The 27,647-nt window shown below is 42.3% G+C and overlaps 1 protein-coding gene across 2 annotated transcripts in view; it reads right to left on the bottom strand.

Annotated features, from left to right (window-relative positions):
- Positions 1-9,804: 9,804 nt before the first annotated feature.
- Positions 9,805-27,647, bottom strand: part of PID1 (phosphotyrosine interaction domain containing 1) — a 50,415-nt gene continuing 32,572 nt past the window's right edge. For both annotated transcript variants that reach the window (XM_075201651.1, XM_075201650.1), the window contains one exon: positions 9,805-11,729. In XM_075201651.1, the coding sequence (XP_075057752.1) occupies positions 11,253-11,729 (477 nt within the window). In that variant the 3' untranslated portion in view covers positions 9,805-11,252. The remainder of the gene's footprint in view (positions 11,730-27,647) is intronic.

Raw genomic sequence — 27,647 nt, 5'->3', positions numbered from 1 at the left:
TGCAATGATTAAATTGCCAATCCCTGTTTTATTAATTTAGAGTTAATCAGCTCTCAATTCTGGTCCACTAGATATCTCAATGGTAAAGAAAAATGGTATGTAAGGACGTGACCCCAAACCTGGGCCTGACCAGTGCAAGCATTTAATATTTTTTGACTTGTAAATGTGTGTGTACTGTACTCTCAGAGCAGTATACTGCAGGCAGCCATATAAGTGCCTATGAGTACAAGCCATTACACTGCTTACACATATATTTATTGGTCAATGCAACCAAACTGACCATCCATTATACCATCTAAAATTGTATTTGTTTGGGTTTAAACAGAACAATGAGCAATGTATGCATGGGGTCATGGGTGAACCTGGAAATGCAGGAGATGAAGAGTTGGACATACACTTGTCTAAATCTAGTAACCTGGTGTGGCAAAGTAGAACCTGATCATGGCATTTTGGTCAAACGCAAATGGCGAACTAGTTCACTGACCTGGTTTTATGGTCAATGTAAAGAAAAGCCAGACTGATACATATATAAAATCACAGTAACACTACACATTGATGTGAAAGATTTAAAAATATTATTTTTAAGAGCTGCAAAAAATGGTGGTGCTATAGAAAATAATAATAATGATAATATGTCTCTCCCCTGTGACATCATCACCAGCCTATGTGCATCTCGTAGGCTGGCAGCCCTTCGTTAATGTGAATTGGAAGGGAAAATAAATATTGAGCAGATAATCCATACTTTGGGAAGGTAATTATAAAGATTCTGTTTTAACAATCAACTAGACAGATATTTCCTAGTTGAGTTTTAGGTGGGGATGACAGATCTAATTTAGAGATTTAGAGTGTACCACCCCTTAGATTGTACGCTCCTTTGAGCAGGGTCATCTCTCCTCCTGTCTTCACCACTTTTAACTCTGCTCTCCAGCTACTTGCCCTCCTCCTCGAGGACTCTCTTCTCCCTGTCCCCTCTCGCTCCCTCCTCTCCCCTCTGGGGTCTCCCTGTCATCCGTGCCCTCCCTCTTGGACTCCATCATAGGCAGACCTTCCCCTCTCCCCTCCCCCGCCCCTCTAGCTGTGCTTTGAGCTCACTGAGTTACTGTGCTTATTGTTTCCTGTACTGTGCTGTCTCACCTCATATTGTAATTTTGTTTGTCCCTGTACGGCGCTACGGACACCTAGGGGTAAATGTATGAACGTGCGGGTTCTTCAACACCCGCGTGTTCGGCGATTAAATTTCAAGCGGCGCTGCATTGTAGAGGGTAAATGTATGAACGTGCGGGTTCTTCAACACCCGCGTGTTTGGCGATTAAATTTCAAGCGGCGCTGCATTGTAAAGGGAAGTTTCCCTTTACAATGCAGCGCCGCTTGAAATTTAATCGCCGAACACGCGGGTGTTGAAGAACCCGCACGTTCATACATTTACCCCCTAGTGGCGCCCTATAAAAATTATTAATAATAATAATAATAATAATAATAATAATAATACCAATCACCTGCTCACGGATTTGTGAGCTGACCCAGTATTAATGATAATGCAGATTATTTATTCACTAGTAACCAGTGACATAATTGTGATGGTAGTCATTTACCCATTTATCCAATGCAAACATGTATACATAGGCAGCAGGCAAGGTAAGCACAGCATACAGACACTATTGTGCAAGAAATCATATGATAAGTGTTGTGGAACTATCACACTGAAGGAAATAGTTGGTGTGACCAGGTCAGAATATTTCTTTATTCTTTACCAACATGGATATCCATCAATGACAGATTCGTACTGACAGGAAATATGACAGTAAGTAAATGCTCTCTCCCTTTCCAATACAGAGACTTTTTATGCCATATACTTGTGGAAATAACCAATTTCTATATGATAATACACATTACTAAGAACTACACAAATTCATATTTCTGACAGCTAAACAGCATTTCAAATAAAAATATCTTAGTGAAAGTGGAACTATCTGTATTTTATTCTGCTATCAGTGTGCAGAAACAGAAAATCATCAATGTCTGTTAGTTATATATCTTGTCTGTAAATTCCCATCCGTCTTTTACTCTTCAAGTTAAAATATTAAACGGGGCCCTAAAATAATTGATTCTACAATCCCGTATTTTGCTACAACATATATTTAAATATTCAACTGAGATACTTCAAGTTCCCTTTCTGTTTGTTACCCTTGGTGGGCAAAATGATTCTAAACATTATGTTTTTCTATGCACATCAACATTCTCTCACTGGTTACATTGCTTAGCAATAGAGTATTTAATAATGAGTCCACACTATGAAATTTTCCAACCAATGTTATCTACAACGATTGTTCCAATGACTGTAGAAAAAAAAACAAGTCCCAATCTGCATGCCAATTCATGTGTACACACTATACATGTTTTAAAAGATTTACCTTCAGATCTTTGCTCTTCAACTGTCAGAACCATCGGCTAAACACATAATGACTCTGCTGTAAACTCTATTAAAGGGCTAACCGTGTATGTTTCCGTAAACCTTACATCAACCTTAGAATTCTAAACATTCGCATGCAAATAAACACACGGAGACTTGTATAAGTTATTAAAAAATTGCCAGAACTTTTATTATGATTTTAACTTTAACTAGACCTTTGGTGGCGGAGAAAGGGCACTGGGAAACAACTCTCAAGCTGATAACACTATCACGAGTGGACTGGCGCAGACCGTCGTACGTCCACAACCACGGGGAACAAATCCCATCATAACTTGCGCTGAGTTGGCGTCAGAGTGACTGCCCCTTTAAAACTCACGCTGCCCTCCCTCACCGAGCCGGACAGGGACCCTCCTCACCGAAGGGCCAAAAAGGGAGTTACTGGTGCCTCAACGGGGGGCAGTGACCTACGACAACTACCTGTGCGCCCACAAATCAGCCGCTGAACGCAGTGCCTTCCTACCGCAACATAACCGAAAATACTACACAAAAGAGTGGGTGGGTGGGATCTCGTGCTGTGGAATGAGGCAGAACAGGAAGTACAGCCTACTATATCAATCAAGGTCCCTCCCACTGGAGCACACATTGGTCGGGTCAAACCTATGTTAACCCCTTCAGGTAAGTGTTCATATGCCTTATAGAGCAAAGAGCTCTGACCTATCGAAGTACTTTGAATCAAGAAAACTTACCTACCTGGTTGCATAGACAAAGGCAGCATTGCTACCTCACAGAGCTGGGATAATAAGCTGGTTTCTGGCTGTGAGTTTCTTCCCAAAGTCCAAAAACCTACTGGCATATAACTTTTACAAAATAATTTTCATGCTGAACTCTCAAAGTTCCCCAAAGCCTCATACTTCTATGGCTAAGAGACAACGCCAGAGACTCTTCAATTTCAGGTTGAAGATAAAGTATAGCTTTTATCACACATTTACAATGATGTGTTCCCTCTACTGAATAGGGTCAGCAATTCACTGTACCTGTCACAATTCTGAAACTTTTTTTTAGCACAATTTACAATTTACTATTTATCTGGTTTTTCATGTGTCACTTTTGAAATGTTTTTATCTAGATAATTAATTTCATTCTCAACGTTCTACTTTAAAATCTCTTGTTGTGGATGGAGTCTACCCTTCTCCCTTTACCCCCAGATCTCTCTGGGAAGCATATCCCTGATATAAACACTCTCCCTGGACTTCTAAAATATGTAGGTTAGAAACCTGGGAGTAATAATATACCTGCCTCCAAACACTATTCCAGTGTCTTTGTTTAATGATTTATATATATATATATATATATATATATATATATATATAAATATATATATATATAATCGCTTATTAACAGTACCTCACCTCAGATTAGAGGCCAAATATATGCTTCAGAGTTCAAGCAGCAGGCACATCAACTGTTCACAGGAGACTGTAACAGGTCTTCATGGTGGAAGCTACTACTTAAGGAGAGAAATAAGAATAAGATACTAACTTGGGCCAAGGAAACAGGCAGTGGACATCAGATCAATGTGATTCTGTCCTTTGTTCCAACCACAGTATCTCCATGAGATGCAGAGAAGGTGAGCGGATGATGTTTGGATTTGTGTTTGCCGCTGAAAAGGGTGGGGGGGGGGGGCGATGGTGTGGGGGTACTTTGCTGGTGACACTGTTGGCGATTGAAGGCACACTTAACCATTATGCTACCACATAATTCTGCAGTGACATGCCATCCCATCTGGTTTGCGCTTAGTTAGAGCTTAATTTTTTTTTCCAACAGGACAATGACAAAAACAACATCTCGTAGCTGTGTAAAAACTATTTGACAAAGAAGGAGTGTGATGGAGTACTGCATCAGGGGACCTGGCCTTCACAGCCACCTGACCTAAACCCAATAGAGATGGTTTAGGACAAGTTTGACCAGAGAATGAAGAAATAGCAGCCAACAAGTGCTCAGCATATATTGTAAGTCCTTCAAGACTGTTGGAAATGTATCCCGGGTGGTTACCTCATTAAGTTGGCTGAGAGAATGCCAAGAGTACGCAAATATGTTATCAAGGCAAATGGTGGCTACTTTGAAGAATTTAAAAATATAAAACATTTTTCATCACTGCATAATTCTATTTATTTATTAGTTTTTGATGACTTTTACTATTTTCCACACTTTAGAATAATAGTAAAGAAAAAATCTTCTATGAGTAAGTTTAACTATATACACACACACACATGTATATATATATATATATATATATATATATATATATTTTATATTACACATATATACAGTGTGATATATTAAGCAGCAAGTGAACAGTCAGTTCTTGATGTGTTGGAAGCAGGAAAAATGGGCAAGCATAAGAATCTGAGAGACTTTGACAAGGACCAAATTGTAATAGGTAGATGACTGGGTCAGAGCATCTCCAAAACAGCAGGTCTTGTGGTGTGTTCCCGGTATGCAGGGGTTAGTACTTACCAAAAGTAGGCTAATGAAGGACAACTGGTGAATAGGGTTATGAGCGCCCAAGGCTCATTAATGTGTGTGGGGAGGGAAGACTATCCCATCTGGCTCAATCCCACAGAAAAGCTACTGTAGCACAATTTGCTGAAACCGTTAATGAGGGCTATGATGGAAAGGTATCTAAACATACAGTGCATCGCAGCTTTCTGCGTATGGGTCTACGTAGGTGCAGACTGGTCAGATTGCCCATGCTGACCCCTGTCAAATCGCCAACAATGGGCATGTGAGCGCCGGAACTGGACCATGGAGGAATGGAAGGTGGCCTGGTCTGATGAATCAGGCATCATGTGGATGGCGCGGTGCAGGTGGGTCGTGTACAGGGCCGGATTTACCACTAGGCAACCTAGGCACTTGCCTAGGGTCCAGCGGTTGTCAGGGGGCCTGGCTGGTGGTGGAGGCGCCAGCAAGGGGAAAAAAATATTGTGTCCAAGGGAGAAAAAAAATCACGATTTTAGAGCCCCCCGGCCGCCTCCTCTCCTCCTTCCTGCTCAGCTGCGTTCCACTAAATGTTGGGAATGACATCACGCCCGACGGCATATTCACTGAAGACTCAGAGGAGCTGAGAGGTTCAGCGCGCTTGACGGGACATGGAAGAAAACAAAAGATGAGAAAACAGAAGAGAAGAAAGCAATATAAAAGGTAAGCAAACTAACGGAGGCACACTATAAAAAAGGGCAAACAAATTGTTCCCCAAAAAATTATGAAGGGGAACAGAGGTGATGTGAAGGGGCATAGAGGTAATGTGAAAAGGAGACAGAGGTGATGTGAAGGGGCACAGAGGTGATGTGAAGGGGCACAGAGGTGATGTGAAGGGGAACAGAGGTGATGTGAAGGGGCACAGAGGTGATGTGAAGGGGAACAGAGGTGATGTGAAGGGGCACAGAGGTGATGTGAAGGAGCACAGAGGTGATGTGAAGGGGAACAGAGGTGATGTGAAGGGGAACAGAGGTGATGTGAAGGGGCACAGAGGTGATGTGAAGGGGCACAGAGGTGATGTGAAGGGGCACAGAGGTGATGTGAAGGGGAACAGAGGTGATGTGAAGGGGCACAGAGGTGATGTGAAGGGGCACAGAGGTGATGTGAAGGGGAACAGAGGTGATGTGAAGAGGCATAGAGGTAATTTGAATGGAGACAGAGGTGATGTGAAGGGGCACAGAGGTGATGTGAAGGGGAACAGAGGTGATGTGAAGGGGAACAGAGGTGATGTGAAGGGGCACAGAGGTGATGTGAAGGGGCACAGAGGTGATGTGAAGGGGAACAGAGGTGATGTGAAGGGGAACAGAGGTGATGTGAAGGGGCACAGAGGTGATGTGAAGGGGCACAGAGGTGATGTGAAGGGGAACAGAGGTGATGTGAAGGGGCACAGAGGTGATGTGAAGGGGCACAGAGGTGATGTGAAGGGGCACAGAGGTGATGTGAAGGGGAACAGAGGTGATGTGAAGGGGCACAGAGGTGATGTGAAGGGGCACATGTGATATTGTGAAGGAGCAAACGTGATGGAGGGACAAAAGTGACAACTACTAGGTACGTTGGTTGTTGCTGCTAGGTACGCCCCCAATGATGCAAGTCATGCCCCCAATAATATGGCCGCACCTCCTTTGACGGCGAGCCGCTGCTGCGCGGCAGCACATAGCTTTTCTTCTCAGCTATAGGGGTATATGGTATGCTAAAAAAACATAGTGCTATGGATTTTTTCAGGGAGGGGGGCCCCCAACCAGTCTCTTGCCTAGGGCCCGATGAGGTCTAAATCCGGCTCTGGTCGTGTACCTGGGGAAGATATGGTACCAGGATATGCTATGTAAACATGGCAAGTCGGTCATGGCATTGTAATGCTCTGGGCAATGTTCTGCTGGGAAACCTTTGGTCCTGGCATTCATGTGGATGTTATTTTGACACATACCACCTACCTAAACATTGTTGCAGAGCAAGTATCCCCCCTTCATGGCAACTGTATTACCTGATGGCAGTGGCCTCTTTCAGCAGTATAACACACCCTATCACACTGCAAAAGTTGTTCAAAAATGGTTTGAGGAACATGACAAAAAGTTCAAGGTGTTGGCTTGGCCTCCAAATTCCCCAGATCTCAATTCGAGCATCTGTGTACAAAAAATACGTACACATACCTCCATATCTAGACTTTTGTTTAATATTGATTTGCATCCCCTTATGCCTGGCTAGGCAAGTTGAATACAGTAAGGGCGTGTGCACATAATTATATGTGGACGCATCAAAAGATATGTCTTTTAGGAGGTCCCACTCTTGCAGGTCCTGGAGGGCTGGAGCAACGAAACGCAATGATAATGGCGACTACCAGCAGCACGAGCTAGGCTCTACTGATCGTCTCTCTCTCCATCTCCAGCTGATAGTACTTCATTTATTAGTGTTGTTGCTAGAATATATCACATTACTTGTTTGACATTTCTATTTGGAATACTGTAGGAAAGATTATTCACATTTTATTTTTAAAGGGGTAAACAAAGTATAGAGGCGTTTGCATGTAATTAGCTTTAATATGGAATACACAACTTTCACATTTATTAATAATGGTCAAGGCATTTTCTCGTCTATATAACACGTTATTACATGTTGTCTACAAATAGGGTAATGTGACTTTGTATTTACTGCTAGCACTGTCAGGTCACATCTCTATGCTATGATTAGGTGTAAGTACACACACTTATACACCTGCAGTAAGTACTATTGTTTTCAGCTAGCTGCATCTTTAGATCCATCTGACTCAATCGGTGGTAATCAATATCACGGCTATGTAAAAACCGACAGTTTTAAACGATGCAACAATAACGATGGGTTTAATCGCGACAATAAAATGACATATAAGAACTTTTTCTGAAGTCTGAAATGACCGCCCACTGTAATATCCGAATGGGCTAAACAGCTACACTACCAAATTACGTAATTTACCATGGACAGAGTGAAAATGCCGCTTTTAAACCGGCACCCCATCCCGACCCCACCCCATGTATAATGGCATACAGGCGTGCAGTCCGAGTATTGCCGCCTTAGAAGCGGCATTTTCACTCTGTACATGTTAAATGACGTAATTTGGTAGTGTAGCCGTTTAGTCCATTCGGATATTACAGTGGGCGGTCATTTCAAGCTTCGGAAAAAGTTATTTCTTATATGGTAAGTAGTTATTTTATTATTATCGAGATTATACCCATCGTTATTGTCACATTGTTTAGAACTATGTTGGCTTTTACATAGCCGTTAACCCGTACCCCACCCGACTAAACATATACAAATCTGCTTTTTTTGCATTCTTTTCCTATGTACTTTCTAAGTTTGAATGCATCCAACTTTAAATGAGACTCCGTCTGTATAAACAAAGCCTGGAGTTCTGCTACGATGCCTCCATCTGAGTGAATACAGATAAACAATCATTGCTCTATGAACATGCCCAGATCAGGCTTGCTACTAATGTACAATTTCATTGTTTAAGAATGACCCATATATTGGGCAATGGTTAGGCTATTTTGTAAACTAAAAAAAAAAAAAAACTAACCTCTTGTCTCTAGTAAGCATTAATAATCTAATAAAAAAGTTATTTTCTCTATAAAGTTATAGAATGTGGAGTGTCAAGGAGGACAACCCTAAAGACAGTTAAGGCAAAATGTGAATTTTTTCAATAATTCAATTAATACATTTTTCCAAAACTAAAGATGGCCCAAATGTCCAGTTCTACTGCTCAGCCATGTGTGTGACCACTTTGCAGGTGGAAGATAACCACCCATACACACCAATAGTGGGCATCAGCAGACCAGATTTGCAAGCGGATAATAATGAGATCCATGTGGATCAATCACTGGCACCACCGCTACCGAGACAACCAAGGTGGTGATAGAGCGCCAATTTCCCAGTGATGTGTGTTACCTGCGAGACTGTGTGCAATGTATTCTTGACACTCTTTGTACAGGAAGGCCACTTGGGTGTCCAATATACATATTCCACTCTCTTCTAATGTGGTTTTATAAATAAACAAAAAAATACATTGTAATTGTACATTGTGTATTGCTTTGTGGCATTCGTTCTCATCATCAGAATTTCAGCAAGTCCAGGACATAAAGCCTGAAGTCGTAAAGTCATGGAGAACACATCCGACTCCCAGATTCCTTGCCCATGTTTGGTACGAGATTCAAGTGGTTTGTATCAGTTTCTATTTACATTTGTTAAATCCTGAAATTGAAGTTTTGTTTGAATTCCATAATAAAGGAGCAGTTGAAGCACCAGAGTACAACATGCCATGAGCATGCTCTACTAGCGGAGAGTGATTATCACAGGTAGTCCTAGTCGATAGTATCCCTTACCTCATGAACATGTAGATGAAAATTGGTTACGCTTACAAAATGGCTGCCTCCACTATGCCTAGGCAACAGGTACACTTTAAAGCTAGAATGCTAAGGTACAGTACTAAAAAAAAATCATAAAACGAACAAAGCCTAGAATGGAGTTGGATTTTATAATCCACCGATTATAGAACAATAAAATCGAATTCCAGAATAAAATGTCAGATATAGAAAAAAACTAAAATAAAACAAAAACACACAAAATATATAAATCACATTATGACCAGGGGTTGTAAGAGGGTAGAGAAAAAGGACAGACACAAGAGCAGTCAGCTTCACCACCATTTCTCAGAACATTCAGAAAAAAATTAAAATAAATAAATTCTAGAATAAAATACAACTTACACTGTTCTCGTAAATAGGTCTGTATTTTACTTTTGTAAAGAATACATTTTTATATGAAAAAGCAACACATTAACAAAACAAAATAGCTTGTTTTGGGGGAAGATTTCCTTGACGTTTATGCAAAAAAAAAATAAAAAAAAAATCATCTGAAGTTTTAGCAAACAGGACACGACACATTCACAGTGACCCCAAAAAGTACAGGTTTTGTTTAGCTATTATCATACATCTTATTAAGGAATATAATTTCATAAAATGAATATGTACAGAATATTACATAATCTGATATATTATCAGACCTTCATGTGGGAGCCCAATACAAAAATAAAAACTTTATTATCCAATGCGTGCAATTTCCATTGCAAATCATGACTCACTTAATAATCTTTTAGACGTTCTACCAACCAACCAAGTCACACAAAGCAATCCCAGATATAACTATGCTGTACTCTTCAGAAGTGTCGTACCTCTTGTCAAAAATGTGTTGTCCTCTTGAACAAGTAACTAGGCAGCAGATATATCTTTACTAAAGTGTATTAGCTTATTTATTTTTTGTGAGTATGTGGTAACAGACGCACCTTATACATGTACACAGTCCTAAGGGACAGGACGACTACATCAGGGACTTCTAGATGAGATAGAAGGGGGTGGGGTGTCCCAAGTCCTGCTGTGGACATAGATGGTGACTTTATGGAGGGATATAAAGAAGGTGGTACCGTATATTGCAGCATAAAGAGCGTTCAATCTGTGTAAGAAGCGGATGAAAAGGGAAAACTGTGGCTGGAAATTAAGTAGAAGTGAACAGTTTCTAGGTTTTCCTAATGTCACTATCTATGTACAGAGACCCACCTGGTGCCACTAGGTTCTATATGTGTATCTGTAAAGTGCTTGGTCCCATCTTAGGGGGCTCTTCCAGCTTATATGAATGAGAACTCTAACACTGTTAGACTGGACTGTAAACTAAAACATTTGGCTTTTATAGGAGCCCTCCTCAACCCCCATTTTGTAACGTACCTGTAGAATGCACTCTAAAAGCCTAACCAGGAGTAATACTATTATGGTAGGTAAGTAAGTGGTTGCACATATGATTTAAAGACAATATGATAACATGGTAAAATAAAAAATACTGTATACAATTCATATGCTGTGTAAATAAAAATATGCTTCTGAAAGGCTTAAAAATGAACATTTTATTTTTTCAGTCATAAAAACGGGGCTTGTTCCGATTCAGTTCATTTAACGTTTTCATTCCACTTAAAATAGTGATCCGTTCTTTTCTGTAAGGACAATGGATCAATTGGTTTCCAAGGCAACTGGCATTATTATTAGATCAATCAAATGGTTAAAAAAAACCACCAGGCTCCGATAGGAGAGGTCAGGGAAGTGTTGTCACATTTTTTGGGAAAGCAGCACTGTAACAGACACTTGATGAATGCAGCTCTGTCGATGCTGTAGTTACTCTGCAGGAAGCGGTCCAGCCAATGTTCCATGGTCCCATTCCCAATACAGACCTCTCATCAGCTGCTGCTGCTCCAGACTGTTGATGCCTAATCCGGGAACAGGACCAAGTGCATTCAGCCGTCATCAGACTCGAATCCCTGAGACGTCTCGTCGGAGGAGCTGTCCTTGTGGATTCGCCCATCGCTCTTCATGCTGTGGAAGGTTTTATTGAATGCCACCATCATAGCGTGTGCCAGCTTTTTGGCTTCTATCTTGCTCTCACACTCCACTGCGTGGCAATCCATCTGGAAGGTCAGGTCGTCATTGATTTCCCTGTATACCCAGGCGAAGATGTTGGGACTTACGTTATGATCTGCTGTGCAGTAGGCGATCCGTGCCACCTGGAACGTGTCCATGTGCACAGTAGCTTCACCCTTCAGATCTTGGTGATGGAGCCGTACCTGGAAGGGACGTATTTCAAGGATGGCGTTGGAGGGGAAGACATCTGCACGGGCCAAAGTGTGGTTTTTCCACAATTCAATCACTAGCTGTTCTGTGCATCCTGATGAGAACTGGACTCCTGTTGCAGATATTTTTCCCAGATACGTCACCTAAACACAAGAAATGTATTCAATAAGTTAAATCAAAACAGTCTACAGGAAAAAACAAACAATATTATTTAATATATTAAGCTTGCTTCAAGACCATGAACAGAATAATATCATACAGCATAAAAACGGTGTGACATCATAACGTCAATACTGTGGGCCTTAGGGAGAGCAAAGTAAAGCATAAAAAAAAAAAAAGGAGTAACTTTGCACCTTGACAAAGCCATGTTGCATTGAAGGGGGAGGTAAATTTAAAGTTATAGCTGGGGTACGGTATGTCCTAGGTCAACTTTAAATTTCAGTGTAAAAATAATGCTATTAAGTATTTGTGTGCTACATGACCAAAAAAAGTCAGTATTTTCCTTATGTGCAAAATAAACTAATTTGCATCCCTTGCACTGTAACATGGTTTGTCCAGGATCAAATTTACTTTTTGTTTTGCTTTCCTTTATGGCTCTATATATGTCTAGATAGACCCCTCTCAAAAAGGACTTGGGCGTATACAATCATAGGTAAATTAATCATTTACATCCCCCACTGTGCAGCCTGTGAGGTAATGCTTTTATCCAGCTACATACTGTAATATATACTGGTAATATAATACAGCACGGGTATAGTGGAGTGTGCTGGAGTCCATAGCCACCAGACTTTAGTTTGCACCATTCCTTCTTGTAGCAGACTAACTGAAGCTAAAATGTGATTGGCTGATATGGGTTTTTGTAACCCCCCCCCCCCATGCTAATTTCCTTGCGGTTAATATAATTGTCTAAATTCCCTACCACACAAACATACACTAAGGTCCACTGTGCCAGAAGACAATTAACCTACCAGTATGTTTTTGGGCTATGGAAGGAAACCCATGCAAACACAGGAGAACATGCAAACGCAACACAAATAGGGCCCTGGTCAGGATCAAACACATGACCCCAGCACTGCTGACTACTGTGCCACCATGCTGCCCAAAGATCATAAAGATTATGTATGTATCCTACAGATCACACAGGCGCCTCTATAAAGACACCGCTTTATGAGCCAAGTGCACATCTCTGAAGGGCCAACATTAACAAGCAGTAACAGTGCTGGAAGTGAAAGAGTCGTGTCACAAAGCCTCATCTGTTCAGGGTGCCCTTTCCACGGAGCAAGGAGAGACAGGAAAATACACGGACGAAACAGGGATAGGTTTAGCTCTGCCAACACAGACATGTTCAGCTGTGAGAGAAATGCACAAACCGATCCCCATTCAGCCTATAGTGGGCAGGGTTGGCAGGCACCAGGGTAATGACAATTTAAATTCCTTTGGTTAGCTCCTGTTGGCACAAGCAGAATGGCAGCGATACATCAAATACCTCGTTCCAGACAGCACTTTATGCTGCAGTCAGACAGCTGCTTAGACTGGAAACCGTCACTTACACACAATGGAGGGAGCATTATGTGGCCTAAACCAATATTCATGAAATGCAGCCCAACCATTCCCTGGAAGCAGATGACAACAGTGAACATGAGGCACTACTGAAGTGATGGGAAGAATATTGGTTCAGCTCACAAAATGGCTGCATCTATTGTATGTATGCACATAATAGTCTACATTTACAGTGCTATTTGGCTGCAGAACAGATTCCAGAGGGATCACACATCCCAACATGCACTGTGGCTTGTAGAACTACCTTAAGCCATTCATACCAACTGCTTTATGCAGTTACCAGAATCATTTTAACCCAAGAAGGAATTCATTACATTAAAAACATAAGCGGTACCTAGTCAGCCTAAAACAATAACCACAAATACTAAAGAGGTGAAACAAACACAAACATCAGCAACTGAAAAAACCCCTTTGCCAAATGAAAGCACACCTACCACTTTCCAGACAATAAGAAATCTATAGATGTGGAGACAACACATTGACACATTAAATATTAAACACACTGGAACTTTCTCTGCTCTATGTGGCGCCATCTTGAGGAGATTGCACAATTGTCGGCCCTGTGTTGAGAGTTCCCGTACATGTACAATATCAATGCCAACTCTATGGGAGAGTGCAATCACCCTCTTGAGTCAATAAAAACATCCGTGGCCTGCTCCAAACCAATCATATTAGGAGCGTTATGTTGCATATAGAGGAGAGTCTTTTAAAAGCCTTTACAGGGCATTTAAAAAAAGTAAGTGTATTACCCATTAAAAACAAAATTTGCAAATATTTTAAATGAATGATTAAAAAGAAAAACATTAGGCACAATCATTGCTATTTTAGGAATTATGGCTAAAGATGTATCCCATGCTGACCTTCTGAAGAAGCTTAATATTGCTTACTGATACAGGCTCCTATTACATTCAGAAGGCACCAGATTCAGGACTGAAACCAGCCTGTTGATGTTACGTACTTTAAAAACACGTTAAACTCAGACATTAGGTCAGTTTCCGCTACTCATCTGTTTCCCCTGTTAATAAATACTTCCAAGGCTGAGGACAAACAGACGTTATTAACCCTATGAGGCACCCAATTGTTCATCCTCCAACTAGTATTGGCTCAATCTGGCTAGGAAAACGTTAAAAGCTGAGCTTTCGGCTGTGTAAGAAGACACAACCACAGAGCTCTGCACAAGACAAAAAAACCCAAGCATCTGGCAGCAGCTCCTGTGGAGCCAAAACATTGGATCCAGTTCTACATTCCAAGGCTAGACGTACTCAAATGCACTCAGCTATTAACCCACCCTGTGCCACTCTATCACCAGAATTTACTTCCACACCGACAGGCCATTTAAAGATAATTGAGAGCTGGCAAACAGCTCATGGCCTGGAGAGACTACAAAGCAAAATGGAAAGACATCAGTGTGAGGTCATTGAGTGGCATAGCTCCTACCACTACACTACCCTCTGGGTAGACGTTTGTCCCAATACAGAGAAATGTGGTTGTTTTTTCCTTCTTGTTATGGCCCTAATCAATCCTTGAATAAGAGACGAGGTGTAAAGGACACCAAATAATGCAAAAATAAAATGACCACACACACAGGATAATCCCGCAGCTCTACCCGATCACTGTCCAATATGGGCATAGATGTGGGTGGCCAAATCTTTATAGATTCAGCTGTTTGCCACTCTGTTCTCTCTGGACCAGTGGGAGGATTACACACACAAGGGGAATTAGCAGACATCTTCCAATTAGTTATTGGGCACATGTGTTTTGCAGCCACACATGGCCAATTGTACGACTATTGCTGGGAAGATCCTAAAGTGCTGTCAGCTTTGGAGCCTGTTCTATGCACACAGGTGAGGAGCTAAAATTCTGCCCATCGATTGACTAGGTAATAATTATTCCACATTGTGCCTCAATGAAATCATGTGTTCTAGTGAATGGACAGGTTCATGCTCATAAATAATGTCTCATCCAGGAAAATAGCTCTGCTGTGTCTGGTACAATTTAACAGGCTGTGTTAGGCGAACCAGTCACGAGAATCTGTTGATTCTGTAGCAGATTGTTTTCAAATTGAGGCCAAGAGTAACAGATATTCTGCAAAACACTCATCAAATTTCCAGAACCGTGTTGTAGGTTATGGCAGCATTGGTCAGGTCTCCTGGGCCTCATTTACATTGATAAACAAGACAGCACATGCGTGTAAGAAAGAGCACTCCCTTCTGTACTCTACACATATGTAGTAGAGAACTCAGTAGTTGGAGGTGCTAACCTGTCATGCTGTAAATGGCCAACAAGATGCGTCCTAACTGCAGTATCCAATTACATATAAACACCAGTTTAATCAGTATACATTAACAACATCCTCTCTCTAATCTGTTGGAATGGTTTGGGCAGGAACAATGTCAGGAATCTACTGCTGCTGGCAGCGACAGAGGAAGACGTGCAGGCAGCAGGAGTGTCTGTAACTGCGGTCACTCACACACAAAGAAATCAGAACTACTACACATCAATGCCCAGCAAATGTTGAGATCTATGCACATTATCATCATCATCATTTATTTATATAGCGCCAACATATTCCGTAGCGCTTTACAATAGGGGACAAACATAATAAACTAATAAACAAACTGGGTAAAGCAGACAAAGAGGTGAGAAGGCCCTGCTCGCAAGCTTACAATCTATGGGACAATGGGAGATTGACACATGAGGTTAAGTATACATTTTGCATCTTGGCCCAGCTAGACTGCAAAGGTAAAAGTGACTCATAAGCTAGATGATCCTGTCACACAACAATGTTAGTCAGGGGGTAGTTGTCTTGTGTGAAATTGTGTAACAGGCGGTAACAGGCTAAAGGTAGTGAGGTTAAGAGGGTGGTTGAGGAATATTATAAGCTTGTCTGAATAAGTAGGTTTTCAGAGAACGCTTGAAAGTTTGTAGACCAGAGGAGAGTCTTATTGTGCGAGGGAGAGAGTTCCATAGAGTGGGTGCAGCCCGAAAAAAGTCCTGTAACCGGGAATGGGAGGATGTAATGAGGGTGGATGAGAGATGCAGATCTTTTGCAGAACGGAGTTGCCGAGTTGGGAGATATTTTGAGACAAGAGAGGAGATGTATGTTGGTGCAGCTTTGTTGATGGCCTTGTAGATTAGTAAAAGTATTTTATATTGGATTCGGTAGAAGACAGGCAGCCAGTGTAGAGACATACAGAGTGATTCAACAGAAGAATAGCGATTTGCAAGGAAAATCAGTCTTTCCTCAGCATGCAAAATAGATTGTAGGGGTTTGAGTCTGTTTTTGGGAAGACCAGTAAGGTGGGAATTGCAATAGTCAATGCGGGAGATAAGTGCAAGAATTAAGGTTTTAGCAGTGTCTTGCGTGAGATATGTGCGGATTCTAGAAATGTTCTTTAGATGTATGTAACATGATTTAGATATAGAGTCAATGTGGGGAACAAAGGATAGGTGTGAATCAAGGATTACACCTAGGCAGCAAGCTTGTGGGGTGGGAATTATGGTCATGTTATCAACAGAGATAGAAATGTCAGGTATGCTCTTGTTGGTGGGTGGGAATATTATTAACTCTGTTTTAGAAAGATTAAGTTTGAGTTGGCGAGAGGACATCCAAGATGATATGGCAGAAAGACAGTCAGTTACACGGGACAACACAGATGTCGAGAGATCAGGAGAGGATAGATAGATTTGGGTATCATCCGCATAGAGATGATACTGAAAGCCAAAGAAACTTATTAGATTTCCAAGAGAAGCGGTATAGATAAAGAACAGCAGAGGACCTAGCACTGAGCCTTGTGGTACTCCAACTGATAGGGGAAGCGGAGCAGAGGTGGCTCCAGAGAAATTAACAGTGAAAGAGCGATTAGAGAGGTAGGATGAGAACTAGGATAGAACAGTGTCTTGAAGACCTAGGGATTGCAGCGTTTGTATGAGAAGAGAGTGGTCAACGGTGTCAAATGCAGCCAAGAGATCCAGGAGAATTAGGATAGTAGATAGGAGTAATGGCGTTCAGTTTTAGCAGTGATCAGATCATTGACAACCTTGGTCAGCGCAGTCTCTGTGGAGTGTTGAGAACGAAAGCCAGACTGAAGAGGATCCAACAGGTTGTTTGCGGAAAGAAAGCGTGTGAGGCGAGTGTAGGCAAGTCTCTCTAGAAGCTTGGAGAAGCTGTTCATTATTGAACAGATATTCCAAATGCACAAGAATTTGGGCTTTTTACAGATTTATACAAGAATCCTTTTTTATAGAATAGCCTTCTAGATATTGGAATCCTTCTTTCCTTTGTATATATATTTTTTTTATATAGTTTTTGATATACTTTGTATATGTGTAACTGAATTGCCTTATTTCTGTGAAAGCCTACACTACATGCAGGTTTAAATTTGTTTCATATGTTGTGGTCAGGCCTCCTTTAATGTATATTAAGTCTACAGAAAGTCTTCGAGTCTGTACATTATTTGCTTTAACATACCAGGCAACGGTCCCCGAAATTCAATTTTACGTTCTGGGTTTTGATTGGATTGGTTTTTTTTTTGTCATTGTTTACTTTTTTGTTATAATGGATGAAAGTGGCAGCAAGGCTCTTACAGGGCACTGTGTAGCTATTTAAAATGTCACATGACTAGTGGTGACCTATTAGATGCCACTGAACACTCCCACGTCACTTCACGTGTGATAGGGAGCCTCTGCAAGCACATTACATGGGAGCTTGGTGTAGCAAAAGACAGCGGCATGGGGTGAGTAGTGCAGCTTATTGGCACGAATATTGGGTGTTACCAATAATGGTACTCTTTTTACTTATCTTTTCATTTTCATTTTTAAGTTCCAGTTTGTACAGTGAACATGAAATGAAACTTGAGAATAAATGCTGCCTCTGTGGATTATAAAGTAATTCTCCTGTAGATCATAATCTAAAGTCTCTTTATTACTCCATAGTAAAATACAAAAGTCGCTACTTAATATGAACAGATAGTTTAAGGTTCCCTAGAATTCTGTAAAGCAATGTTATAACATAATTAGGTAGACCTAATATGAATTACTTAGAGAAATGCAGTGTTCAGTTGCTCAATGACCTCACTACGGAGTAACTGAAGGATGTGAGTACAGTTGTAGTGAATCATAGACCACTACTGAACACACATGAGGGTTTGTTCGAAGCCTACTGGCCCTGAGTGATATGGTATATGTGTGGTACCCCAAAGCCCTGTTGAACAGCACAGAGGAGTGCATAAACGCTTTTAAAATGCAGGGCTACAAGGGGTTAATAGTGCTCCTGAAAACTTGTGCCCAGGAGTGATTGACAGGAGGAGGATGAAGGCCCTGATTGGATGGGGGAGTAACAGGAAGAGGCTGTGCAGGAAGCAGGAGAGAGAGAGAGCAGCATGGTAGAAGGAACAAGGGGGAGAACGTGCAGCCAAGCGGAGACAAAAGTGAGCTGCTGCCAGAACTGTGACATTGCCAGCAAAGCGGACGGAGAACAGCTGGGGACACGCAGTGGGCGCCAAAGACAGTCTCCACTAACTGCAGAACCGTCTCAAGGTAAAACCCTAGCCTGCAGTGTACTGCACACACTCCAGTGTCAGAGGGAAGAGTGATGAGAGAATCTATCCAAAACTGACATTGCATTCTTGTACAAGGAAGGTTTGTGAGAGCTTTTCCCCCAGATCATACCTTTACACAGGCTGCAGGGAACAATTAAGACGGTCATTTCAGCTATATCTTGTGTGTGTGCTGATATCTGGACACCATACCCTGTTGCAGAGCACATGTGCTGATAGAGATTCATTGACTGTTGAGAGAACAGCGCCATCTTGTGGCTGAAATGAGCAACAACCCTGCTTTCTACTATAATACTTAACCCTTGATGGAAACCTCTGCAGCACATTGGAACACTACCAAATTCCTGTGCACAGGTCAGCCCAGGACTGAGTGGAAAATATGGTAACGTTACCAGGGATAATATTGGTGCACCAAATGTCGAGATGGATGTTAATGTTATGTGATTTACCTAAGAATTGATTTATTAATATTGAAGGTGTGCCATTCAGTGTTAGTGTTACCGCCGCAATTCAAGTTAATTCAGCAGTAGATGCTAAAAGTGGGGCGCCTGACCCATAGGGAATAGTACGGTACCCCAAACACCTGAATAAGAAGTAGCCCTCTAGTGGGCGCGGTAGTGACCGTAAGAGTCTTGATGGGTTATTATTGATGGTTTATGCATCATCACCAGTCAGATATTGTTAACGTGAAAGTAGTAACTGTGATTACCAGTGTGCCTTATTAGACAATGTGCATTGAAGATGTTATCGTTATTCTGCCTTATACTCACCAGGTGTATGTCATATGTTAAATGCTATTGTGCTCTATGCTGATCAGACGCATTATTTTGTCATTACTATTGAGCTGAAGGGGTCAGTGGTGCGGTGTCTTACCGAAACTATCCTTACCGCATTCTCAATAAACCCAAGTTGTTTGACCAATCCTTGTCCCTTTCATTGAAGTATTTATCTCCTGACCACCGGATATCCGAACAGAAAAGAACCTGACTCGTGTCTGGAGGACAAGGTAAGGGAAGGATTCCCATCAGTACTCGACCACCACATATGAAGTGAATATTTTTACCCATCGATAAAGTAAAATCACAGCAAGCTAAGGTGGCAAACAGTTTTACCATTTAATAGGAGAATAACCACATTTAAAGATGATATTACTTCTATATGGATGCTCATACAGTTTATATGGTAACTGGGCAAATCATGTATCTTTTAAGTCTGTTTTAAGTTTTGTCAATATACAAAACAGCCGAATTTATATCTGCCAATTGTGCAGGTCTAACTGCTATAGGCTGTGGAGTTATGGAGCGTACTCGAAAATCCCCTTATGGTTATCTACAACTGTACTTGTATGGTCCACCCACCACATATGGAGAGGGGAACTGTGCACAAGATTACAAGTCACATACAAGTACACCCCAGCACTTTACTACCACTCCCCTCAATACAGTGAAAGTTTTAGTTTTCCTCCTAAAAACCGCTTGTTTTAGCCCAATTTATGGATCACATTAATTCACGAGTGATTGAGACACAAAACACGTCCCATTAAAAGTACAGTCCTTTTGTAAAGTGCAAAGCAAGGAGCATCCCTAAATATGTGACTTCTCCAGCCCTTTATTTCATTAATTTAATATTCTCAATCCACAACACACATTGTTTCTGAGTGCTCTGTCCTGCAAGGATCACTGCCCACTATGTACTCTGCTAGGAAGTCCTTAGTGCATCAATTCATCCTCTCTGCCTGTGCGACCTGCCCTCTACCATCTCTCTCTGTAAAGTCATCCACCTTAGTGGACTATGTGCACTTATGAAAATAGAGGCCCATGGCAGGTCCAATGCTACTTCTGTACTGTGCAGTGGATGTTCTGCGCTTCGTAAATGACCTCCACAGTGCGCCTTCCTGTATTATGATAAGTGTAGGCGTAATAGCAGAGATCAGACAACTGACCGACACCACCAATATAAGACAAAGAGCACCTGAGGTGCAGTCATTATGTTAGGCTTCCTTTTTAAAGGAATAGTATTATAGACTTGCATCCCCTGTACCCATTTACTGTCACAATCCCTCTTTAGACTATTTTCAAGTTCAAGAACTGTGTCTGTGTCTCATCAATATATATTGTGCTATAGTCATTTTGTGGCTTTATAGTATAAATAAGGTCTTGCATGTATGACAACTTTGAAAAATTTTAACGTAAGATAGTTTGTTAGAGTTGGACACAAATCCATTTGCACTACGCAAGAAATTCGACTTGCATAAAAATTGTCACTTGCCCGTGCACACAAGTTGTTGAAAATGGGTCCAAAGTATGAACATACAGTAGGGGCATAGGGCCACAAGTTAGCTACGTGCCTTCGTGTTGCATACTGACTTGCACTTATCTTCCACAGCAAATAGTCCGGTACAAGCTCTTGAGGTGATGATGACGGACGCATATTGGTATCAGACACTAGATTTAATGTTGCACCAATTTAAATATACGCAGAACCCTGCAATGGTATTCTAAGTGCATGGATCATCATCATCATTTATTTATATAGTTCCAAAAATATACTAGTAAGCTAATTGGCTGCCATCAAATTGACCCTAGTCTCTCTCTTGCTCTGTCTGTGTGTTAGGAAATTTAAACCAAACTCCAATGGGGCAGGGACTGATGTGAGTGAGTTCTCTGTACAGCGCTGCAGAAGTAGTGGTGCTATTTAAATAGCTACTGATGAGGATATAGCACCAGCAAATTCCATAGCGCTTTACAATGGATGCAGAAGTAAAAGTGCATTTACATATATAACAAGTGTCCTCCCTTCTTTGCTCCAAGCGAGATGGACTTCCAGCAGTGGATGTACTGCTCAGTGACCAGCAGTGGAACAATGCTCCAATGACTGATCACTGCACATGACATTGCCAAATGTTATAAAACTGCCAGTATTCATAACATTTTCCATTCCTGCTAGTGAACCTTTGATGTATCTCTAGGCCTGTATATAATTCATGGAATGTATTGTGCATGCCATATGGTCTTCAAAGCAAGTAGTTATGTTATAAACTACAACAGTCTGCTGTCTTGGTATGCACGGCGTCTCTGACAGTCCTGTGAAGAATAGTGCTGGCCTAGACAAGAGGGCATCTCCTCATCACAAGAGCTGGGCTCAGAACACATGTTTGGTATCACAACACTTGACGATGTGGGGAGATGATGAAAGTGCTGCGGCTGGGATGAAATGTTCAGGGTGGGTCTAGGACCGGGGTAGGCAACCTGCGGCTCTCCAGGTGTTGTGAAACTACAAATCCCAGCATGCCTTGCAACCTATCTGCTGGTAATCTACTGGCAAAGCATGCTGGGACCTACCCCTGGTCTAGGACCAACTGACACAGGGTCCGACACGATAGAAAAAAATCTGTTACAATGTAAAATGTGTATTAGGTGCAGAGCCTTATTAAGAGTGGTTATTCTGCCACTATAGGCTTATGGGATGGGGAAAAAAGAGGAACTACAGTGAGTAAGAACAGCCTCACTACCACACAGAGAAGGGTCAGGGAGAGTGTGGACATATATCTCTGAGGATATATAACAGGAGTTTATTTATAGCCCCAGAGTAGCTCTAAATGTTTCCCAACGCTGTTTATTGTTTCTATCTCTATAGCACATTTTGTGAGACAAACTAAATATTCATGAGAATGCAAAATTATCAGCATAAGGCGCTTGTACCTCCTGCCTCTGGGGGCACTAGTTCCTAGTGAATTTATATGCTGAATATAGATCAGACCCATCACATGGCGGCCTCTAGTGTGTGCAGGTAACAGGTACACTAACAGACTTTTGCTATCGTCCCTCTTTCTTTCTTTTATTTATATACATATTTGCCTACTCTCTTGACTCATCTGTAAGTTTTGTGGAGTTCCCCCAGACTCCTGGGAGTGTAGGTCACCCTTACGGTTCCCGTCTCTTTGATGAAGTCATAGCACAGCGGGGAAGCGGCCTGTGAGGACACAAACGGCATAGTCACACAACCACGTGCCCTTTGGACCTCTCCAAAAAGTAGATAGTAGTTGTATACACCTTAAAACACAAGATTGCTATTGTTCTCTGTATGTGTTTACTTATGTGTTGCAGAAGAAAATATATTACTTCTCTACAATGTATTTATCTCCTTTGTCTGAATGTTGTACCATGTGAAATATTACAGGCAGTTAAATGGTAAACACATGAAACACCACACATGAAGTTTTTTTTAATCAATTTAGATTGTTTGCCATTTACATCATAAAATAATCTGTAAAAATTCAGATTACACTTTGACATATTTAAAATAGAGCAATGATTTCAGCCAGTAAAAGTGGTTTCACTACTGTGTGTCATAGGTAATATATTAATATCCAAGGTAAACATTTGAAGTTGGGGAAATGGGAGAGGGAGAATGTTCTGTGCCTTCTGAGAAGGGCAGTGGTCACGATGGCAGGCTACCTACCCTACACAAGCCTAACGTGTCTGAGGAATAGGCCATCCCCAATCCCTCCTCCACTAAAAACCCCTTTGGCAGGTTTGCACTTTACTGACTGTCCTGCAGCCAGGACTGTCCTACATAAATCTGGCGAGTTGAGATGTATGGTAATGCACTGTGATTCAGGGTGTTACTTCAATTCTACCATGTGCATCCTCACGTCGGCAAAGTTAAATTATAGCCATCTTAAAGGGTATCTTTTCAGAAGGCTGCCGTTTGGAGGCAATTTTCCAAAATTAAAATTGTCCAATGCGCAGTGTCGGCTTTGGTCCCGCTCTAAGCTTCAATATTCCTCACTGGCCCTTACACAGACATTGCAGGTTATGGCCAGGAATCTTTAACAAAAGAATGTGGTTGTCAAAACACCATGTCCTGCCTTGTTCTCAGGCCAGGTATGTTATTTAAACATAGAATAAATCAAAAACAAGTGGCAGCGCTAATGTGTAAAATGTATCAAATTTTATTAAAACACACACACACAAACATATGTGTTAAGTATAAATTCCAAATATACCCGTGGATCTATACTATAAAAACCGCGTCCGTGGAAGAGTCCTCTAGTAATGAAATCACTGCAGTGACCAAAATAGAACGTGCATGCACGAAAAATCCAAACAGCGGATATGTCCGACAGCTCTACCACGTGATCCTGACGCGTTTCTCCGCCTCCAAAGTGGGCAGTTTCATCAGAGGTCTTTATAGTCTGAAGCGCTACAGGAGGATTCACTCTACATGAGAGCCTAACAGTGGACTCTGGTTCCAGCAAGGTATTACGTGTTTCTATATGTGGATAATGAGACCGGATTTTGCATTCTATGTGCTAGGAGTGTGTCAGCTTCACTCGGTGTAGGTCTCTCTTCACTTTGAACTTTGCATGTACATTCTATTCTATTCAGGATATTTACAGCTCCAATAAGATATACCATTTGGAGAGTCTTTGGACTGTATGTACATTTCTCTACCTTTGATGATTGCATAATTGGAACCACTGATGAACCATATGCTCTTAAAGTGCTTAGACTATTATAATTAGTGCTTATGCATTATATTTAAATGCTTTTTTGTCTTAGCTCGATCCACGGGAATATTTGGAATTTATACTTAACACATATGTTTGTGTGTGTATGTTTTAATAAAATTTGATACATTTTACACATTAGCGCTCCCACTTGTTTTTTATTTATTCTATGTCTATTTGATGAGATCAGTACTCGTCTTTTGTGGCTAGCTGCAGGTGTGTGTATCAATTATTTTACTTATTTATCCTGCTTCAGTACTTTATTAGTATTGTATACTATTTGTACCTAGCCAGCACTGGATATTTTGTATTTTTATGTTATTTAAATAAGCTGGATACGGTGTACAGAAACCGACCTCTCCAAACCTGTGAATGGGCATCATACATTACAGACATCAGTACCTTCATTTTCTGCAGTTTCATTAATGTACACAAGGTGCACGGTGCCAACAATATAATTTAGATAATATTTGTTCCCATGCTCATGTGGGGGAAAGGGAATCCAGCCACACCCTTGTTTTCTGTCCAGGTCTGTGTTATGGGAATTAAAAACACATTTTTGGGCAAAAACAAAATGTTCAAAAAGTGTAAATGTGCCGCTGCTTCTAATAAAGGAAATGACACTCAGGCGTTGCATAATAAACATTCTTATGTCTGGAGTAAGCAACATTTCTGCGGACAACACTGTTTTAAAGAAACAAATAAAGGTTTCTAAGAAATCCTTATTGCATGATGTATCACACATCAGCCCTGTTTATCCAACGTATTTATCATCCTGCTTTCCTGGCGTGACCACAATGGTGTGTGGAGATTGTCCTCTCATTTCTCCAACATGACAGCTCACAACCACTTCTAATGACAGCAATCTACTTACACTGGCAGATGTTTGGAGAACACTACAGGATTCTGGTCAGGCAATCAAGGAGCACAAAGCAGCTCATGTTTGCAAATATTTACATCACTCCAGTGGAGAAGTGGTCTTCAAAGCAGTAAACAAATACTTGATACAGTTGTTTAAAAAAATACCTAGGGGGGGAGCGGGGATTGTTGGCATTGTGTTGAGTAAACAAGACTGCAGCCAATCAATTAGGAACTAGTGACATTCGTGAGACAGGAGATACAGAATGCCTTAGCAGCGTCACAACTTCCTACTCAGTCATACGCACTGTATGCTGCAGGCTAGCTTGTGATTGGATGGTGATGTGCAGTCACGCAGCGTATGCTGCAGGCTAGCTTGTGATTGGATGGTGATGTGCAGGCACGCACTGTATGCTGCAGGCTAGCTTGTGATTGGATGGTGATGTGCAGTCACGCACTGTATGCTGCAGGCTAGCTTGTGATTGGATGGTGATGTGCAGTCACGCACTGTATGCTGCAGGCTAGCTTGTGATTGGATGGTGATGTGCAGTCACGCACTGTATGCTGCAGGCTAGCTTGTGATTGGATGGTGATGTGCAGTCACGCACTGTATGCTGCAGGCTAGCTTGTGATTGGATGGTGATGTGCAGTCACGCAGCGTATGCTGCAGGCTAGCTTGTGATTGGATGGTGATGTGCAGTCACGCAGCGTATGCTGCAGGCTAGCTTGTGATTGGATGGTGATGTGCAGTCACACACTGTATGCTGCAGGCTAGCTTGTGATTGGATGGTGATGTGCAGTCACGCACTGTATGCTGCAGGCTAGCTTGTGATTGGATGGTGATGTGCAGGCACGCAGCGTATGCTGCAGGCTAGCTTGTGATTGGATGGTGATGTGCAGTCACGCACTGTATGCTGCAGGCTAGCTTGTGATTGGATGGTGATGTGCAGTCACGCACTGTATGCTGCAGGCTAGCTTGTGATTGGATGGTGATGTGCAGGCACGCAGCGTATGCTGCAGGCTAGCTTGTGATTGGATGGTGATGTGCAGGCACGCAGCGTATGCTGCAGGCTAGCTTGTGATTGGATGGTGATGTGCAGTCACGCAGCATATGCTGCAGGCTAGCTTGTGATTGGATGGTGATGTGCAGTCACGCACTGTATGCTGCAGGCTAGCTTGTGATTGGATGGTGATGTGCAGTCACGCACTGTATGCTGCAGGCTAGCTTGTGATTGGATGGTGATGTGCAGGCACGCAGCGTATGCTGCAGGCTAGCTTGTGATTGGATGGTGATGTGCAGGCACGCAGCGTATGCTGCAGGCTAGCTTGTGATTGGATGGTGATGTGCAGTCACGCACTGTATGCTGCAGCCTAGCTTGTGATTGGATGGTGATGTGCAGTCACGCACTGTATGCTGCAGCCTAGCTTGTGATTGGATGGTGATGTGCAGTCACGCACTGTATGCTGCAGGCTAGCTTGTGATTGGATGGTGATGTGCAGTCACGCACTGTATGCTGCAGGCTAGCTTGTGATTGGATGGTGATGTGCAGTCACGCAGCGTATGCTGCAGGCTAGCTTGTGATTGGATGGTGATGTGCAGTCACGCACTGTATGCTGCAGGCTAGCTTGTGATTGGATGGTGATGTGCAGTCACGCACTGTATGCTGCAGGCTAGCTTGTGATTGGATGGTGATGTGCAGGCACGCAGCGTATGCTGCAGGCTAGCTTGTGATTGGATGGTGATGTGCAGTCACGCAGCATATGCTGCAGGCTAGCTTGTGATTGGATGGTGATGTGCAGTCACGCAGCGTATGCTGCAGGCTAGCTTGTGATTGGATGGTGATGTGCAGTCACGCACTGTATGCTGCAGGCTAGCTTAAGATTGGATGATGATGTGCAGTCACGCAGCATATGCTGCAGGCTAGCTTGTGATTGGATGGTGATGTGCAGTCACGCACTGTATGCTGCAGGCTAGCTTGTGATTGGATGGTGATGTGCAGTCACGCAGCATATGCTGCAGGCTAGCTTGTGATTGGATGGTGATGTGCAGTCACGCAGCGTATGCTGCAGGCTAGCTTGTGATTGGATGGTGATGTGCAGTCACGCAGCGTATGCTGCAGGCTAGCTTGTGATTGGATGGTGATGTGCAGTCACGCACTGTATGCTGCAGGCTAGCTTGTGATTGGATGGTGATGTGCAGTCACGCACTGTATGCTGCAGGCTAGCTTGTGATTGGATGGTGATGTGCAGTCACGCACTGTATGCTGCAGGCTAGCTTGTGATTGGATGGTGATGTGCAGGCACGCAGCGTATGCTGCAGGCTAGCTTGTGATTGGATGGCGATGTGCAGTCACGCACTGTATGCTGCAGGCTAGCTTGTGATTGGATGGTGATGTGCAGTCACGCACTGTATGCTGCAGGCTAGCTTGTGATTGGATGGTGATGTGCAGTCACACACTGTATGCTGCAGGCTAGCTTGTGATTGGATGGTGATGTGCAGGCACGCAGCGTATGCTGCAGGCTAGCTTGTGATTGGATGGCGATGTGCAGTCACGCACTGTATGCTGCAGGCT

The sequence above is a fragment of the Mixophyes fleayi genome, chromosome 3, assembly GCF_038048845.1.
Source record: "Mixophyes fleayi isolate aMixFle1 chromosome 3, aMixFle1.hap1, whole genome shotgun sequence".
NCBI classification, from domain to species: Eukaryota; Metazoa; Chordata; class Amphibia; order Anura; family Limnodynastidae; genus Mixophyes; species Mixophyes fleayi.
Note: the sequence above shows the minus strand (reverse complement) of the source record. Positions and strands in the feature narration are given on the sequence as shown.